Source organism: Hemitrygon akajei, chromosome 12 (genome assembly GCF_048418815.1).
Source record: "Hemitrygon akajei chromosome 12, sHemAka1.3, whole genome shotgun sequence".
NCBI classification, from domain to species: domain Eukaryota; kingdom Metazoa; phylum Chordata; class Chondrichthyes; order Myliobatiformes; family Dasyatidae; genus Hemitrygon; species Hemitrygon akajei.
Window position 1 is genome coordinate 54,485,686 of NC_133135.1, and position 20,121 is coordinate 54,505,806.

General features: G+C 41.5%; 1 protein-coding gene across 1 annotated transcript in view; it reads left to right on the top strand.

Moving 5' to 3' along the window:
* negr1 (neuronal growth regulator 1) overlaps positions 1-20,121 on the top strand; it is a 434,855-nt gene that overhangs the window by 379,393 nt on the left and 35,341 nt on the right. The window contains exon 5 of the mRNA XM_073063112.1: positions 10,294-10,414. Coding sequence (XP_072919213.1) covers positions 10,294-10,414 — 121 coding nt within the window. The remainder of the gene's footprint in view (positions 1-10,293; positions 10,415-20,121) is intronic.

Below are 20,121 nucleotides of genomic sequence, written 5' to 3' on the forward strand. Positions count from 1 at the left end.
AGCATTATACTTGTTCATTTATTTATTGAGGAAAAGGTATATGAACCTTTTCTTTCAGTAGCTGGCGTGACCTTCTTGTACAGCAATAACTTCAACCAAACTGTTGATCAGTCCTGCACACCAGCTTGGAGGAATTTTTAGCAATTCCTCCTTAAAAAATTGCTTCAACTCTGGGATTTTGGTGGGCTTCCCTGCATGAACTGCTTACTTCAGGTCCTTCCACAATATTTCTATAGGATTAAGGTCAGGACTTTGACTCGGCCATTCCAAAACAAGAATTTTCTTCTTTTTAAACCATCCTGTTGTTGATTTACTCTTGTCGTTCAGATCATTGTCTTATTGGATTATCCATCTTCTATTATGCTTCTAGTGACAGACTGCTACCCTGACAGTCTCCTGTAAAATGTCTTGATACAATTTTGAATTCATTGTTCTCTCAATGATTGCAAGCTGCCCAGGCCATGAGGCAGCAAAACAGCCCCAAACCATGATGCTCCTTCCATAATGCTTCACAGTAGGGATGAGGTTTTGATGTTGGTGTGCAGTGGCTCTTTTCCCTTCATACATAGTAGTGTACATTTCTACCAAAAAGTTCAACTTTTGTCTCATCTGCCACAGAACATTGTCCCTGAAGCATTGTAGGACATCTCAGTGGTCTTTTGCAAACTTGAGATATGCAGCAATGCTTTATTTATATAGAGAACAGTGGTTTCGTCTGTGGTGTCCTTCCATGAACACCATTCCTGTTCAGTGTTTTTCTTATTGCGGACACATGTACAGGGACTTTAGCAAGTCCTAGAGATTTTTGCAGGCCTTTGGCTGTTATCCTTGGGTTCTATTTCACTTCCTTCAGATCTTTGCAGGATGCCCACTCCCACGGAGAGCAGCAAAAATACTGAGTTTCCTCCATTTGTGAACAATTCCACAAATTAGCCGATGGCCCAATTAATCTGGATCCACTGTAGTTGTCTTATTTTTGGAATGATTATGGTTCCATTCTCACCTGTAATAAATGGAAGGCTGGCATGCACGTGCATCAGGTAAAGGTGGGAGAATGTGCATTACCAACCTACTCATTTGAAGCCCATATTCCTTCACGTAAGTGAATAGTTGGAGGGGCACCCAAAGGAACCAGATATTGGGTCCAAGCCAGAAGTCCTGCAGCAAACGATGACAAATTGCTCATTTAATAGTTCTTCTCTTTCCCCCAAAAGGACTGTTGGCACTGGGTCTCTTGCTGTTCTCTCAGTCAGTTGTTATAAATGCATGTGGAGACCAGTGATGTCTGCACTGCATTTTAATTTCTCCTGCCTGTTTCAGGAACCACATCATAGAGAAAGAGAGTCTGCTGGGATTGGTTGTTGGTCATATCAAAGATATAGGACAGGGAATAGAAGCAGTCCCCTGCATTGTTCAGCCCAGGACTGAGGCACACAGTGGCAACAATAAAATATCTTTGTAGTTCCACAATTCATTCCATTACACAACAGCTATGGCTCATGAAGCAAGTATAGGCCTGGAAATTTGATGCTATTATAGCTATCTTTCAAATACACAACAGGCACCCAAGCAGCCACTGTATTGCACATTTGTCATGTGTGGTATCGGACTTATTGCATCTCAAATACAGGAGTCAACGGCAGTTTAAAGACCACTTTATCAAATTAGGCTGCCCCAACAGAAGTGATCTGAATGAACCTGAATTAAAGCTACACTTTAATAAACTTTGCTGAATATGAAGCCTCATATTGCTCGGGTGCTTCATGCCAAAGGTCATTGCTGGCCCCAGGTCCTTCCACTCCTCTGTTCAGTCTCTAGTTACCAATCGCTTCCACATTCTCCTAATCTCTTCTCCCTTCCGAATATTTTCCCATTCTCCAGTTTTCAACCACCCCAATGCCTTTTGCATTGCACCTCTTCCTGCAATGGACATGATCAGAAAAGAAGAATAGTAATCTTCCTTTCTTGATCACATTTGCTCCTCTGCCTAGCCTTTTTTTTTGTGAGCTATTGCCTGAAATTGCCTTTCAACAGCAACCTGCATGAGCATGCCTAGCAGGAGTCTGCAGTACAGTAGGCTCCTGTGAGTGGGTTCTGAGGCTCTGATTTTGATGAGGCTCAGAATACTTGTGCTGATGAATGGTGGCACAACACAATATTACGGTAACTGGGGGATTTTATTACTTACAAAAATTCGTAGCTGCGTTAGTGAAAGTGAAAGAAATGTTTCAGCATGGCAACTTTCTGCAATTATCCTTCAGAAAGCTCATGACATTTTCTTCAGGAACAAAATTATCTTTCATTCTTCTCACATACAAGTAAAATAATTCAGAGCTGTAACCTCCAAGCTAAGCATTAACTCTGCTGCATTGGCCCAGTGAGGTACTCCACTCTAACGTACTAATCCAGTTCAATTTTAAAATCACCGAGTTGATTACACTCAATTCAGAAAAGCTTGAATATTGTTTCCTTTGACTCGGGAACAAGTACTGTTGCCATGGTGATGAGTCCGCAAGACTACTATTCCTCTACTTCAGAGCGTGAAAGTTAGTCAAGCAATTACTGAGATCATGCTGAAGGACCAGATCATCTAGTCTAACTCTAGGAGACTGGCAGAAATGGAGGAGTTTCTTTATTATTACTATGATTTTAAATGAACTGGGGAAACAGCATTTTTAAAGTAAAAGCATCTATTAACATTATTATTTCCAATCAAGTACAACATCGTTTCAATAGCTAAAGGATATTACAAAGTGGTCAGTCCTTTGTTCTGTAGGAAACATATGTTCTGTCAAAAATAAAACAGAAAAAAAAACTGGGCACATTGAGGAAGCTGGGTGTGTTCAACAAAGAGAGAAACAGCAATAATGTTTCAGGTCATTTGGAGAAACATCACAATAACTTTGCTATTGGTGTTCAAAGGGGCTTCTGAGTATCAAAAATCCAGTAATCTGATCTTGTAGTGTATGCTTAGTACTGTTGACATGTACCCTGGGGAATGCTAATGGCCCACAACCTTCTTTTAGGATGACTGTCAAGAATTTTGGAGTTCAGGTCACTGGTAAACCATTTGAATAGCTTCTTAAAATTTATTTGAGGCAAGGTGAGTGTGTACAGTAGAATCTCATTTTGTTCACGGATGTGGCAGAGTTAACCTAAACCAGCCACAAATGCAACATAATACAGTCAATGACAACCTGAAGTCTGCTAACTTTTTTGTTCACTATGTCTGTCAGGAGAGGGAGTGAAGATAATATACTTAGAGAGAGCACCAGGGTCTTCGCTAATATAGTGGAGGATGACAAACTGAGAGATTTTGTAAATACATTTACCAACAGCCTGAAAGGCTGTAGACAAGTATATATCCATGAGTACCTTTACAGACACTGACAGTGTCATCTTAGCCCTGCTTTGATGTTGGGGTTATAGATACGGAAGTTGGTAGATTACAATTGCATTATCTACTGTAGTGAAGACCAGATGCTTCAAGCATTTTTTTTGCTCAAATTAAAAGATAATAACTTCTGCCTGAACCCCTACTTTCTACCTCCTTCCCTTCTTCCCTCCTCTTCCTGCAGCTTATTTTGCTCTGCATGCACCCTGCAGGTGTGGCATTGTCAGATGATATACAGTATACCCAAGCGAGAGAACAACTGGTTTGTGAAGATCCCTTGAAGTCAACAGAAAAAACCTTCATTAATTTCACTCATTCCAGAAGTTTGAGAATAAGGCAACTAAAGTATACACCAAAAATGTAATGTTGCAGATTCACAGAGTTAAACTGCACTCAGGCACTTGGGCCGAACTTGTCCCTTGACTACCTGAGCTCGTCCCATTTGCCTGCATTTGGTCCATATCCTTCTCAACCTATCCTATCCATGTACCTGTCCAAATGTATTTTGAATGTAATTTTACCACTTCTTCTGCTAGTTTGTTCCATGTGACAAACTTGCCTTCTCAAGTCCCCTTTAAATTGTAGCAATATAGCCAGACCAAATAAACAAACATCTAATCAGTAAGTATTTAATGAACTCATTAAGTAGTATCATTGGGAGCCTTCACCTCACTTAATATTATGTTCAGCTCTGGAGCACTGATATCCAGAACAGCAGTATTAACACTAAATCAACTGCATCTGCTGCTCAGCATACTTCCCAATACACCTTACGTGAGTATGCAGTAACTCCTTCATACCAGAAGTGTGCATGGTATTCAGCGAGCACAATATTAGAACTCTAAGAGGCATCATGATGTCAAAGAAAGGGCAGTATCAGACCCAATTTCCCCCTCTATTGCATGGAATTTATTTGCCTGAGGTTAATGAATCAGTACTGATACACTAATCTCAGATACATTTTTCAGAGTAACTTGGAATTTTTCTCTTTGTACTCAAAGATGAGATCTATCAGAATCTTTTCACTATCTTGAAATATTCTGTCCTTCACAAACCTAATTGTGAGGTTGCATCTGTAATATACAATAAAGCTCTCTGTGGCAATTCAAAGAGAAAAGTCTCTGAAGGCTGCAATAGTTGCAGGCCATTCATCTTTGTCAGTATAAATGCCAAAGTCCCCACAGAATTCCTGACAATGTAGATGCAAGCTTTGCCCATTTTCATCCAGTCATTTATTTCTTCTGTTGCTCTTTAATGCATCTTTTAAAATTGGAATAAAATCTTTTATTCCTGTAGATGCCTTTTTAATTCTTATCATCTCTGGGCTAGCATTTTCACGATTTTTCTTAACCCCTTCTCTCCGTTGCATTTTCTACCATATTTGACATTTGCTACAAATGTAAAAGACAGTTGGGCAAGTACATGAATAGGAAAGCTTTAGAAAGATATGGACAAATGGGACTAGCTTTTGGTTGTCACTGAAGTGCCTGTTTCTGTGTTGTGTGACTTTATTACTGTATTTTAATAAAAAATAACATTAAAATAATTTTAACTAATTTTGCTTTGCAAGACACCAATCCTAATTTGTTGAGATTTCCTTATCTAATGACCTGTAAAATTGGAAGTTCATTCCAACAGTGTTTTACTGCTGAAGTGCTTTGGATGACCAATGGAGCCATAGGTAAAATTATGATCCATTTAAATATAGCTAAGCAGCTCAGCCTTTAAACCAGTAAGCTGTTGACACTGAAGTCTCACAAGAATGCAGGTTGCAGGCTGTGTGGAGAAACAGCCAAATTAAATGAGGCAAATATATTTGAGTATATTGTTTTGTTCCACACCATGATAACTGGAAGGCTATATAGCTTGGAGTACACTCAATATTTATTTGTATTTCTTTAAACTGATAGTTTGTTCTCTTTAAGTGTTACAGCAATCTGTGTTCATTTATCTGAAGTTCCTTCACTATAATATGTGTTTGTTTGGAAATTAGATCTAGAGCCTGTTGAAAGCATTTGACTAACACCCATTAACAAAACAAAACAGGCAAGTTCAAGTTATCTTCATGCACCAGAGTGTCTTGTTCATCTTCAAAAGAAATACTCATTTTAGATTGCCTGTGTTTAAACATTATAAGATTCAAGGATTCAAAGTACATTTATTATCAAAGGAAGTATAAATTATACACCCTTGAGATTTGCTTGCTTGCAGGTAGGCACAAAGTAAGAAACCCGAAAGAGCCCAATTAAAGAAAAAAAATAAAAATAAAGGGCTAGCACCCGATGTGCAAAGAAAGGGGAAAAACAATATAACAAGAATATGCTGCATGCAGAAACAAAACCGAGAATTGTATGTATAAAAAGTAACTGATATCTCTTGAAATTTATAAAACAAAATAGTTCCAAGTCACAGGAAACTTGGGATTTCTCCAAGGATTCCCTAAATCTGCTCTCAGTTGCTTTTCAGAATACTCTCCAACAATAGATTCCTCAACAAGGCAGCAAGAAGACAACATGACAGCCTTCAATGTACTTGAACCCAGAGTCACCATTGCTGGCGTAAGATCAGTCTCTTTGGGGGCTGAACTGGCTCAGATGGTATCCTTAGATCATGTGCAAAGCAGCTGGCAGAAGTATCTGCAGACATGTTTAATATCTCCCTGCTTCAATCTGTGGTTCCCATCTGCTTTAAGAAGACTAGCATCATCCTGGTACCTAAGAAAAACAAAGTACTGTGCCTTAATGATTAGTGCCAGGTGGCACTTACATCCATCATCATGAAATGCTTCAGGAGGCTGGTCATGGCCCACATTAACTCCAACCTTCCAGACAACCTCGACCCACTATAGTTCAGCTGGTGTCACACCAAGTTTATAGTGAATGCTATCTCCCTGGCTCTGCACTCGTCTTTGGAACATCTGGACAGGAAAGACATTTACGTTCAGCTACTGTTTATTGCCACAGCTCCTCCTTAAATACTATAGTTTCAAGCAAGCTCATCTCCAGACTCCTAAACCTGGGACTCAATACTTCCCTTTGCAACTGGACCTTGACTTCCTGACCAACAGACTGCAATCAGTGAGGAATGGCTGATACCATTCACCATGATACCAGCACCATGATCATTCTCGACACTGGTGCCACACGAGGCTGCGTCCTCGGCACCCTGCACTACTCCCTGGACACTCATGACTGCGTAGACATGCTCTGCTCTAACTCCATCTACAAGTTTACAGATGAGGCCAAACGTCAAGTAATGCTCAGTCAGAGTGCAAGAAGGAGATAGAGAAACTAGTGGCTCGGCATCATGACAACAACCTTTCCCTCTATGTCAGAAAAACAAAAGAGCTGGTCATTTATTTCAGAATGAGGGCAGTGCCTATGGTCCCTTTTACATCAAAGGAGCTGAGGTTGAGAGGATTCCTAGGAATCCTCACTGGAATTTAGAAGATTGAGGGGGGATCTTATTGAAACGTATAACATTCTAAAGGGATTGGACAGGCTAGATGCAGGAAGATTGTTTCCGATGTTGGGGAAGTCCAAAACGAGGGGTCACAGTTTAAGGATAAAGGGGAAGCCTTTTAGGACCGAGATGAGGAAAAACTTCTTCACACAGAGAGTGGTGAATCTGTGGAATTCTCTGCCACAGGAAACAGTTGAGGCCGGTTCATTGGTTATATTTAAGAGGAAGTTAGATATGGCCCTTGTGGCTAAAGGGATCAGGGGGTCTGGAGAGAAAGCAGGTACAGGGTTCTCAGCCATGATCATACTGAATGGCGGTGCAGGCTCGAAGGGCCGAATAGCCTACTCCTGCACCTATTTCCTATGTTTCTATGTTTCTAGGGATCCCCAGTGGACTGTCCTGGTCCAACCACATTGATGTCACAACCGAGAAAGCTCACCAGCACCTTTACTTCCTCCGGAGGCTAAAAAGATTTAGCATGCCCTCTTTGATCTCACCACTATGGAAAGCACGCTATCCGAATGGTAACTGCACTGACTACATGAAATTGCAGAAAGTTGTGGACACAACTCAGCACATCACGGAAACCCTTCCATGGTACTGTCTCAGTAAAGCAGCCAGTATGATTAAATGTACCAAACAACATGGACATTCCCTCTTCTCCTTCCCACTGGGCAGAAGATAAACCAGCTTGAGAGTTTGTAATACCAGACTCAAGGACAGCTTCTATCCCGCTGCTACAGGACTATTGAATGGTTCCCTCTTGACCTTATAATCTTCCTCAGTGTGACCTTGCATCTTACTGTCTACCTGCATTGCATTTCCTCTGTACTGTTACAGTCCTTTCTGCACTCTGTTACCCTTTGACCTTGTACCGCCTCGATGCACCATTGAAATTAATTGATCTGTATGCAAGACAGGTTCACCACTATTCCTCAGTACATTCAACAATAATAAAGTAATCCACCAATTTATCAATACAAGAAGTTCTGAAATTCCTTTCTACTTTTAGTGGGTAATTCACTTAAACAATTTGACACAGTTTAGTCCAAGTCTCTGTGCAGTTCTTGTACTGATCATCAAGAATCCCCACCATCCAGGCCATGCTCTTTACTCACTGCTGACATCAAGAAGGAGAAGCCTTAGGAACCACACTATCAGGTTCAGGATACCCTTCACCTAGTCTTGAACTAATATGTATAACTTCATTCACCACAACACTGAACTGATTCCACAACCTATGGACTCATTTTCAAAAACTCTATAACTAATGTTCTCAGGGTTATTTACTTACTTGTTCTTATTATTTGGGTTTTTTGTATTTGCACTATTTGTCTTTTTTTGCACATTGGTTGATTGTCAGTCTTTGTCACAACACACACAAAATGCTGGTGGAACGCAGCAGGCCAGGCAGCATCTATAGGGAGAAGCACAGCACTTCTCCCTATAGATGCTACCTGGCCTGCTGCTTTGCACCAGCATTTTGTGTGTTGCTTGAATTTCCAGCATCTGCAGATTTCCTCATGTTTGTCAATCTTTGTCTATAGTTTTTCATTGTTTCTATTGTATTTCTTTGTTCTACTGTGAATGCCTGCAAGAAAATAAATCTCAGGGTAGTATATAGTGACATATATGTACTTTGATAATGAATTTACTTTGAATTTTGAACGTTGATTTTGGTGTTGGTAATTTTAGAATTTATTTTAATTCTTTAATTAGAGGTTTTAAGTGTATTTAATATTTTTCATACTTTTAATGTGTATTTTTACTCAATGTTTCTGACATCGAAAACAAAAATATCGAAGGAAGCCATATAACCTGAGGAAATTCTACCTTATTGGATGAACCATTAAGCAGAGGTGATCAGAGAATTTGTGAAGGTGTGGAAGATTTGGTTGTACCCAGAAGTTCCAGTCACTTTCCAGGATTTCACAAGAAATCCAACTGTTTCATTCTGAACTGAGTCAGTGCTGCATCAACAGAGTTTTTTTTGTCAAATGATAATTAAACAACTCATTATCTGTATGTTGAATCAGAATCAGAGTCAGGTTTATTATCACCGGCATGTGACGAGAAATTTGTTAACATGGTCATTGTTCTAAGAACTAGTCATCACTGACATTTACCCCTCCCTCATACAATTAAAATGATTTATCTGACCATTCATCTAATTGCTGCTTGAGATCTTGCTGCATACAATTTGACTTCTTCAATTCATGGAATACAAAGGTCACTGCACCCAAAAAATAACAGTGAAGTGCACATCATGAGGATGTAGTAAGCTGTAATCAAATGTAAGTGCCTTTTTGCTTAAGGAAGTAAGAGAGGAACAGTTATTCTGCGGGCTTGATAACACTAGATCTGGGCTACTGCCTGTTTGTAGCAGTTTGTTCCAGATGTAGAAGGCTGCCTGAGTTGACCCTGCATATTTGAGAGGCATACGTGATAGTGTAGTGATTAGAGCAACACTTTACAGCGCCAGCTGTAAGATCAAGGTTTGATTCCGGACAGTGTATGTAAGGAGTTTGTACATTCTCCCTGTGACTGTGTGACTTTCCTCTGGGTATTCTGGTTTCCTCCCACATTCCAGAGACGTCCATTTAGGATTAGTGATATGTGAATCACACTAGGTTCGTGCCAGAGGCATGGGACATGTGCACAATCTGTGCTGATTTGATTTGACGCAAATGTTGCATTTCACTGTATGTTTTGATATACAATATATGTGACAAATAAAGCTAATCTTTAATCTTTGTATCTGAAATACACCTGAGGTATATTATCTTCCATTAGCTCCCAAATGCCTTGACATAAATAATCAAAAAATTAAAGATCAGTAACAAAATAAAAATCAATCTTTAAACCCTTCAAAGTTAAGTAGATTATTTTAAAATTATTTAATATAAATCAAAATAAATTAGCCACTTGTCAATACTTACCATAGTTCTCTTTACAAGAATGGTGGTATTATTTGTTCTTTAGTCAGCAAGCTCTATGGGGCTGGGTATGATTGGATCACAATCACCTCATGCATCAGCGTTTAACCATTGGGCCCAGTAATGAGTCCAGCCGCAGAACTGGAAGTCAGCTGCGTGTATAGCATACAACAGTTGCTGAGAGACAGATTACAGATGCTCAGAAGGACTGTTGGCTAAAGATTAAACTGGATATGGGACATTGAAGGAGGACTGTGAAAAGACATAGTATTTAATTTTCCTGTGTAATATTGGGAGCAATATGATGCAAAGTTGCCAAATGTTACATGAAAGCAAAGACATCTGATTTATATTTTAACTATAGTACATAACACCAGGCATGAATGATCTGTAGATCTTTGTAGATACAAAACTGATCAATCGAACTATACAATCTGCTTATGCTTTTATATGCTGTTTCTGAGCGGTATTCTAATGCTTATATTTTATTGTCTGTTCTAGACCCTCCAGCAATAAAGGAAATTAAGAGTCCTGGGATGGTCCTTGGTAAAGTTGGGCTATTGAGATGTGAGGCTTTTGCAGTTCCTGCAGCAGCTTTTGAATGGTACAAGGGAGACAAAAGGTAAATACACACATGAACAAAAATCTGAGTACTGCTATTTATCACATTGCTTTTTCTGTTCTCACAAAATATGAAACAACATCATCAAGGGTTTGGTGATTAATTCAACCTTTCTTCAGAGTGACCACAAAGTAATGCCCAATTCTAAAAACTAAGCTGATAATGAATATAAAAGATCATTTCTCAACAGCAACAAAAATATTAGCTCAAATTATAAAGACAAGAGTTACCGTTATAGGGTTGATCAGCAGTTAACTAGCCAAGTTTAGGCATATAACTTGAAGATGCCTGGAATCAGATTTTATGGTGCCAGCAAGGGCAAGTGAAGAAGGGGGGGGCGGGAGGCATGGGTATGATGACTTGGTAACAATTTTATCATCTTTAAAACATTGGACATAATGATTAGTCCAATACAAATGAAAATTCAGATGGAATAGGTAGGCAAACATTTTTCAAAGTCATTGAGAAAGAAGGTGGTTAGTCTGGCATGGGTCAAGTTGAAAATAAAATATGCGTATGATAGTAGAAATGAACTGTATATTCAGTATTTCATTTTTCATCTTATTATAGTTTTCTCTTTTTCATCTGGTTAACCTACATGATTTCCTTTAGCAAAATTAGTTCTTTGCATTTATTTTTCATTATTCATACCCTGTTTTCTGATAATAACCACTGTGATCCTTGGTCTGGCGTGAAATGGTTGGTCTCATATTATTTGTGTTTCAAAATGACATACTGTCTGTCCAACTAATGTATCCCACAAAAGGAGTAAAATTACCTGTCCTTCTGTATCTCTGTACTCTAGCTGCCAACATTATCACACATCACATTGATATGCAGGAATAGACAACTGAAGCAATTATCTCCGTTCTCAGGATAGCCACTACAACATTAAAAGTTTGATAAGATAACATTAAGGTGCTGTGGTGGCAGAGCTGATATGTAAATTGAGGCTGACTTTCATTTCCTACACAGATTGAGCAAGCGATCAATGGAATGTCACTAGTCTCCCAGGGATTTTGGCAGGAGAACCAGTCGGCTTTCACAGTTGGATCTGATTTAAATATGAGTGGCAATCTGCCAATCTAATTTCTGATGCCAAAATAAAACAAACTACTGGAGGAGCTCAGTTGGTCAGGCAGCATCTGTGGAGTAGAGGGACGGACAACATTTTGGGTCCAGACCTAAATCAGGACCTAAATTTAAAAGGAGAGAGTTTTTTCTTCAGCGGTTTGATCAAGGCACAACTGCTCAGGCACGCAGATGTCAGCGAGTTAGACCAGCGGGAAGATTTTCAGCAGAAGTCAGCTTTATAGAGCATGCGCTTGAGGAGCGGGCGACAGAGTAGAGGGAGTCAGAGTAGGAGGGCTTCGGCGATAATGAGTGAAGGTGAGGTAAGTTACTTGTGAAGAATAGGAATAGGAAGTATGTCTGTGAGGCCGGTGTTCTGTACTGGGTGTCAGATGTAGGAAGTCCAAGAGACTCCCAGCTTCCCAGGCAGCCACATCTGTGCCAGGTGCGTCAAGTTGCAGCTCCTTAGGGACTATGTTAGTGAACTGGAATTGCAGCTCGATGAACTTCAGCTGGTCAGGGAAAGTGAGGAGGTGACAGAGAGGAGCTATAGGCAAGTAGTCACACCAAGGCCTCGGGAGACATAAGTGGGTAACAGTTAGGAGAGGGAAGGGCAAGAGTCAGATGCTAGAGAGTACCCCAATGGCTGTCCTCCTCAACAGTAAGTACTCCTGTTTGAGTACTGGGGAGGGAGGGGAAGGCCTACCCAGGGAAGCAAGGTGGCTGCACCTCTGGCACAGGGTCCTCTTGAGCACCCTGGCTCAAGGATAGGGAAAGGAAGAGGATGGCAGCAGTGATAGGGGACTCTATAGTTAGGAGAGCAAACAGGCAATTCTGTGGACGCAGGAAAGAAACACAGATGATAGTTTACCTCTCAGATGCCAGGGTCCAGGATGTTTCTGATCACATCCATGATATCCTGAAGTGGGAAGGAGAACAGCCAGAAGTCATGGTACATATTGGTACCAATGACATAGATAGGAAAAGAGAGGAGGTTCTGAAAACAGACTACAGAGAGTGAGGAAAGAAGCTGAGAAGCAGGACCTCAAAGGTAGCAATCTCGGGATTACTGCCTGTGCCACACAACAGTGAGTATAGGAATAGAGGGAGGTGGAGGATAAATGCGTGGCTGAGGGATTGAAGCAGAGGGAAGGGATTCAGATTTCTAGATCATTGGGACCTCTTTTGGAGCAGGTGTGACCTGTACAAAAAGGACGGATTGCACTTGAATCTGAGGGGGACCAATATCCTGGCGGGGAGGTTTGCTAAAACTCTCGGGGAGAGTTTCAACTAGAATTGCTGGGGGGTGGAAACTGAACTGAAGAGACAGAGTAAGGGGCAATTGGCTCACAAATAGAGAAAGTTTTTAGGCAGTGTGTGAGGGAGGATAGGCAGAAGATAGAGAAGGGATGTGCTCAGACTGATGGTTTGAGATGTGTCTACTTTAACGCAAGGAGTATCGTGAATAAAGCGGATGAGTTTAGAGCATGAATCAGTACTTGGAACTATGATGCTGTGGCCATTACAGAGACTTGGAAGGCTCAGGGGCAGGAATGGTTATCATAGATCCATAGAACCATAGAACCATAGAACACTACAGCACAGTACAGGCCCTTCAGACCTCCATGTTGTGCCAACCCATATAATCCTTAAAAAAAAGTACTAAGCCCACACTACCCCATAACCTTACATTTTTCTTTCATCCATGTGCCTGTCCAAGAGGCTCATAAATACCCCTAATGTTTTAGCCTCCACCACCATCCCTGGCAAGTCATTCCAGGCACTCACAACCCTCTGTGTAAAAAACTTACCCCTGATGTCTCCCCTAAACTTCCCTCCCTTAATTTTGTACATGTGCCCTCTGGTGTTTGTTATTGGTGCCCTGGGAAACAGGGACTGACTATCCACCCTATCTATGCCTCTCATAATCTTGTAGCCCTCTATCAAGTCTCCTCTCATTCTTCTACGCTCCAAAGAGAAAAGTCCCAGCTCTGCTAACCTTGCTTCATATGACTTGTTCTCCAATCCAGGCAACATCCTGGTAAATCTCCTCTGCACCCCCTCCACATCCTTCCTATAATGAGGTGACCAGAATTGAACACAATACTCTAAGTGCAGTCTCACCAGAGATTTGTAGAGTTGCAACATGACCTCTCTACTCTTGAACTCAATCCCCCTGCTAATGAAGCCTAGCATCCCACAGGCCTTCTTAACTACCCTATCAACCTGTGCAGCGACCTTGAGGGATATATGGATTTGAACCCCAAGGTCCCTTTGTTCATCCACACTCTTAAGTAACTGACCATTAATCCTGTACTCAGTCTTCTGGTTTGTTCTTCCAAAATGCATCACCTCACACTTATCCAGATTGAACTCCATCTGCCATTTTTCTGCCCAACTCTGCAGCCTGTCTATATCCTCTTGTAACCTTCAACCACCTACAGCTCCATCCACAACTCCTCCAATCTTCGTGTCATCCGCAAACTGACTCACCCATCCTTCCGCCTCTACATCCAGGTCATTTATAAAAATCACAAATAACAGGGGTCCCAGGACAGATCCCTGTGGCACTCCACTAGTCACTGACCTCCAGGCAGAATACTTTCCTTCCACAACTACCCTCTGCTTTCTTCCTTTAAGCCAATTTTTTATCCAAACAGCAAGGTTCCACTTATCCCATGCCTCATGACTTTCTGGATGAGTCTCTCATAAGGGACCTTGTCAAATGTTTTGCTAAAGTCCATGTAGACCACATCCACTGCCCTACCCTCATCAATTTCTTTTGTTACCTCTTCAAAAAAACTCAATCAGGCTCGTGAGGCACGATCTTCCCTTCACAAAGCCATGTTGACTATCCATGAGTAGACTGTACTTCTCCAAATGCTCGTAGATCCTATCCTTAAGAATCCTTTCCAGTAGTTTGCATACCACTGACGTAAGACTCACCGGTCTATAGTTCCCAGGTTTCTCCCTATTACCTTTTTTAAACAAGGGAACTACATTTGCCATTCTCCAGTCCTCTGGCACTTCCCCTGCAGCCAAAGAGGATTCAAAGATCATGGCTAACGCTCCTGCGAGTTGCTTACTTACAGTGTGAGTTGCACTGCAAGTTGCTTACTTTGAGTGCCAGGCTTTAGGTGTTTCAGAAAGGACAGGGAGGGAGGCAAAAGAAGTGGGGGTTTGGCACCGTTGATCAGAGATAGTGTCACAGCCATAGAATAGAAGGAAGACATCGAGGGGTTTTCTACAGAGTCTCTGTGGAGGAAGTTAGAAACAGGAAGATGTCAATAATGCTACTGAGTGTTTTTTTAAAGACCACCCAATAGTAACAGGGAGACAGATTCTGGAACGGTACAGTAATAACAGGGTTGTCATGATGGGGGATTTTAATTTCCCCGATATTGATTGGCATCTCCCTGGAATGAGGGGTTGAGATGAAGTTTGTTAGGTGTGTTCAGGAAGGTGTCCTGACACCGTATATAGATAAGCCTACAAGAGGAGAGGCTGTACTTGATCTGGTATTGGGAAATGAACCTGGTCTGGTGTCAGGTCTCTCAGTGGGAGAGCATTTTGGAGATAGTGATCACAATACTATCTCCTTTACCATAGCATTGGAGATGGATAGGAACAGACAAGTTAGAAAATTGTTTAATTGTAGTAAGGTGAAATATGAAGCTATCAGGCAAGAACATGGAAGCATAAATTGGGAACAGATATTCTCAGGGAAATGTACAGCAGAAATGTGGCAAATGTTTAGAGGATATTTGCGTGGCGTTCTGCACAGGTACATTCCAATTAGACAGGGAAAGGATGGTAGGGTACAGGAACTGTGGTGTACAAAGTCAGTTGAAAATCTAGTCAAGGCGAAAAGAAAAGCTTACGAAAGGTTCAAAAAACTAGGTAATGAAAATTTTAAGGCTAGCAGGTTAGGAGCTTAAGAATGAAATTAGGAAAGCCAGAAGGGGCCATGAGAAGGCCTTGGTGAGCAGGATTAAGGAAAACCCCAAGGCATTCTACAAGTATGTGAAGAGCAAGAGGATAAGACATGAAAGAATAGGACCTATCAAGTGTGACAGTGGAAAAGTTTGTTTGGAACTGGAGGAGATAGCAAAGGTACTTAATGAATACTTCGCTTCAGTATTCACTGCAGAAAGGGACCTTGGCGACTGTAGGGATGACTTACAGCGGACTGAAAAGCTTGAGCATATAGACATTAGGGAAAAGGTTGTGCTGGAGCTTTTGGAAAGCATCAAGTTGGATAAGTCACCAGGACCGGATGAGATGTACCCCAGGCTACTGTGGGAGGCAAGGGAGGAGATTTCTGAGCCTCTGGCAATGATCTATGCATCATAAATGGGGACAGGAGAGGTTCTCGAGGATTGGAGGGTTGCAAATGTTATTCCCTTATTCATGAAAGGGAGTAGAGATAGCCCAGGAAATTATAGACCAGTCAACCTTACTTCAGTGGTTGGTAAGTTGATGGAGAAGATCCTGAGAGGCAGGATTTATGAACATTTGAGGAGGCATAATATGATTAGGAATAGTCAACATGGGTTTGTCAAAGGCAGGTCGTGCCGTACAAGCCTGACTAAATTTTCTGAGATGTGACTGAACTCATTGATGAAGGTAGAGCCGTAAACATAGTGTATATGGATTTTAACAAGGCATTTGATAAGGTACCCCATGCAAGGCTTATTGAGAAAGTAAGGAGGCATGGGATCCAAGAGGACCTTTCTTTGTGGATCCAGAACTGGCTTGCACACAGAAAGCAAAGAGTGGTTGTAGATGGGTCATATTCTTCATGGAGGTCGGTAACCAGTGGTGTGCCTCAGGGATCTGTTCTGGGACCCCTACTCTTTGTAGTTTTTATAAATGACCTGGAAGAGGAAGTGGAGGGATGGGTTAGTAAATTTGCTGATGACACAAAGGCTTGAGGTGTTGTGGATAGTGTGGAGGGCTGTCAGAGGTTACACCAAAACATCGATAGGGTGCAAAACTGGGCTGAGAAGTGGGAATTGGCATTCAACCCAGATAAGTGTGAGGTAGTTCATTTTGGTAGGTCAAATATGATGGCAGATATATTATTAATGGTAAGACTCTTGGCAGTGTGGAGAATCAGAGGGATCATGGGGTCTGAGTCCATAGGATACTCAAAGCTGCTGCGCAGATTGACTCTATGGTTAAGAAGGCGTACAGTGTATTGGCCTTCATCAATCGTAGGATTGAGTTCAAGAGCCGAAAGGTAATGTTACAGCTATATAGGACCTTGGTCAGACCCCACTTGGAATACTGTGCTCAATTCTGGTCACCTCATTACAGGAAGGATGTGGAAAGTATAGAAAGGGTGCAGAGGAGATTTACAAGGATGTTGCCTGGATTGGCGAGCATACCTTATGAGAACAGGCTGAGTGAACTTGGAGTGACGGAGGATGAGTGGTGACATGATGAAGGTGTATAAGATGATGAAAGGCGTTGATCATATGGATAGTCAGAGGCTTTTTCCCAGGGCTGAAATGACTAACACAAGAGGACACAGTTTTAAGGTGCTTGGAAGTAGGCACAGAGGAGATGTCAGAGGTAAGTTTTTTACACATAGAGTGGTGAGTGCGTGGAACGGGCTGCCAGCGATGGTGGTGGAGGCGGATACGATAGGGTCTTTTGAGAGACTCCTGGATAGGTACATGGAGCTTAGAAAAATAGAGGGCTATGGGTAACCCTAGGTAATTTCTAAAGTAAGTGTATGTTTGGCACAGCATTATGGGCCGAAGGGCCTGTATTGTGTAGTAGGATTTTCTATATTTCTAAGATAAAATGGGCTGTCCAAGCTCTGTGGGTGGAAGGGAAGGTGGAGGTAGAGAGAAAGCCTAGAAGGTAACCCGTGATGCTGCAGATGCTGAAATCTGATTAGTAACATGTTCAGTGGAACCACATAAGAGAAAGCTGATGGGCAGATGGAATCAGGTAGGGAGGAGAATGAATCTAGGTAACAGGGTACAGTGGAGGGTTTAAAAGGGAGGTTGGGAGAATCTGAGTGGATCGGAGAAAAGAGAAATGAACACAGACGTGTAGGTTACCTGAAATTGGAAAAGTAAATGTTCCTAACATTGAGATAGAATGTAGAACTGTACCTCACAGAACAGGCCCTTTGGCCCACTCAGTCCGTGCCAACCATGATACCAATCCAAACTAATCCCTTCTGTCTGTACATAGCCTACACTCCACCATCCCCTTCGTGTTCATTTGCCTGTCTAAACATCAGTCAAACATTGTTATTGTATCTGCTTCCACAACTTCCCCTGGCAGTGAATTCCAGGCACCTACCATTTGCTACGTAAGGAAAATGCCTCAAATCTCCAGTTTTCACCCAGTATATATCAGTCTATAATTTCCTGGTTTGTCTCTATTCCATTCTTAAATAGAGGAACAACTTTGGCTATTCTCCAGTCCTCTAGGACCTCACCTGTGATTAAAGAAGATACATTGATTTCTATCAAACCCCTGACAATCTCTTCCCTTTCCTCTTTCAGTAAGCTGGGATAGGTCCCATCAGGCTCAGGGGCTTATCCACCTTAATGTTTCCAAGAACCCTAATAGCTTCCCATTTTATATCAACCTTCCCTAGTGAATCAGTATACGAATCTTACTATCCTCCATGCCAAGTATTCATTTAGTACCTCATTCACTGACTTTGGTCCAGGCATAAATTCCCTCCTTTATCCTTAAGTGGTCCTGCTCTCTCCCTAGCTACCTTCTTACTTTTAATATAGGTATGAATTGGTTTAGGCTTTTATTAGAAGCCAAGGACTTTTTATGGCCCTTTGAGCTCTCTTTATTTCCAGTTTCAGTTCTCTCCTGGTCCCTTTATTCCCCTTGAAAGCCAGGTCTGATCTCAGCTTTCAAAGATGGAGATGACCCAGGCAGAATATGAAATATAATTCTATTAGTTTGTTTTTGACCTCAACCTGGCAGAGGACAGACAGGGCAATCTGAGAATGGGAAGAGGGTTGACATGGCCTTCTTCCAGGAACTCAAAATGGCCACTGCAAACCGAGTGCTGCTGCTCTGCAGGATGGTCACACAGTCTGTGCATGGCCTTGCTGACTTAATGAATACCAAATGTAGTAAATGAGATTGGAAGAGATGCAGGAATTGTTCTCACCCAGAACAACTTCTCTTTTGATTCATCTCACTTTAATAAATCAGGGATGGAGCCAAGGTCACACACGTGTGTGCCTGGCTTTCTATTGGCTATGTGGAACTGTCCTTGTTCTAAACCTTCTCTAGCACCACTCCCCAGCACTTCCTCCATTATGTCAACAACTGCATTGGTGCTGCTCTGAAAATTTAATCACTTTCACTACCAATTTCCACCTTGCCCTCAAGTTCTCTTGGACTAACTCCAACACCTCTTACAATAATCTCATACTCAATATCAGCAAAACCAAAGAGATGATTATCAACTACAGGAAGAAGAAGCTGGAGGCTCATTAGAGGACAGAGATGTCACTAGCTTTAAATTCCTTGGTATCCACTATCAGAAAATGTGTCCTGGGACCAGCACATAAGTGTCATCACAGCAGCACTTCTACTTTCTTAGAAGTTTGAGTAGATTTGGCATGTCACTAAAAACTTTGGCAAAGCTATCTATGCACAGTGGAGGGTAGCATAAATGGTTGATCCAGGACCAGATATGGAAACCACCAATAGTCAGGAACAGTAATGCTACAGAAAATGGTGGATACAGCCCAGTCTGTCACAGGTGAAGCCCTCCCCAACATTGAGTACATTTGCATGGTGAGTTGCCACAGGAAAACAGCATTGATCATCAAGGTCCCCACTCAGGAACATTTATCACCCTACACCATAACATTCCTGACCAGCATGGATAATTTCACTCTGAACTGATTCTATGATCTATAGACTCACTTTCAAGGACTCTTTTCTACTAATGTTTTCAGAATTACTTTTATTTGCTCAGTTTGTCTTCTTTTGCACATTGGTGTTTGCCATTCTTTGTCATTTATACATAGTTTTTCATAAAACCTATTGTATTTTCATCTGTAAGTGGCTGCAGGAAAATAAATCTTATAAATAGTAACATATGTGCTTTGAAAATGACTTTAATTTGAACTTTGAACTCTGTCTCCTTTGCAGGAGACAAACTATCCACAGACATTCACTATAAACCTATTGATTCTCAAAGTTATCTTGGCCACACTTCCTCCCTCCTATTCATTTGTAGGGATGCTATCCCTTTCTCTGATCTCTGCTGCATCTGTTTTCATGATGGGTTTTCTATTCCAAGACATCTGATATGCCCTCTCTTTAGGAAAGGGGCCTTTTCTTCCACCATGGTTGATGAAATCTTTAATCACATAGCCCAGACTTCTAATCTCACTCCCAACACCACAACAGGAAATGAGGCAGATTTCCTTGGTTTTCACCTTTCACCCTCCACCTTTCATCACTTCTGCCTGAAGCAACATAATCCCACCGCCAGTCATATCTTCCCTTGCCTCTCTCTTTCCACTTTCCACAGGTACTGCTCTCTGTCTGCTTAACCCTCCCCACTCAGCTCCCTCTATCCCCAGCACTTTGCACTGCAACTACACGAGTTGCAACACCTGTCCCTACAC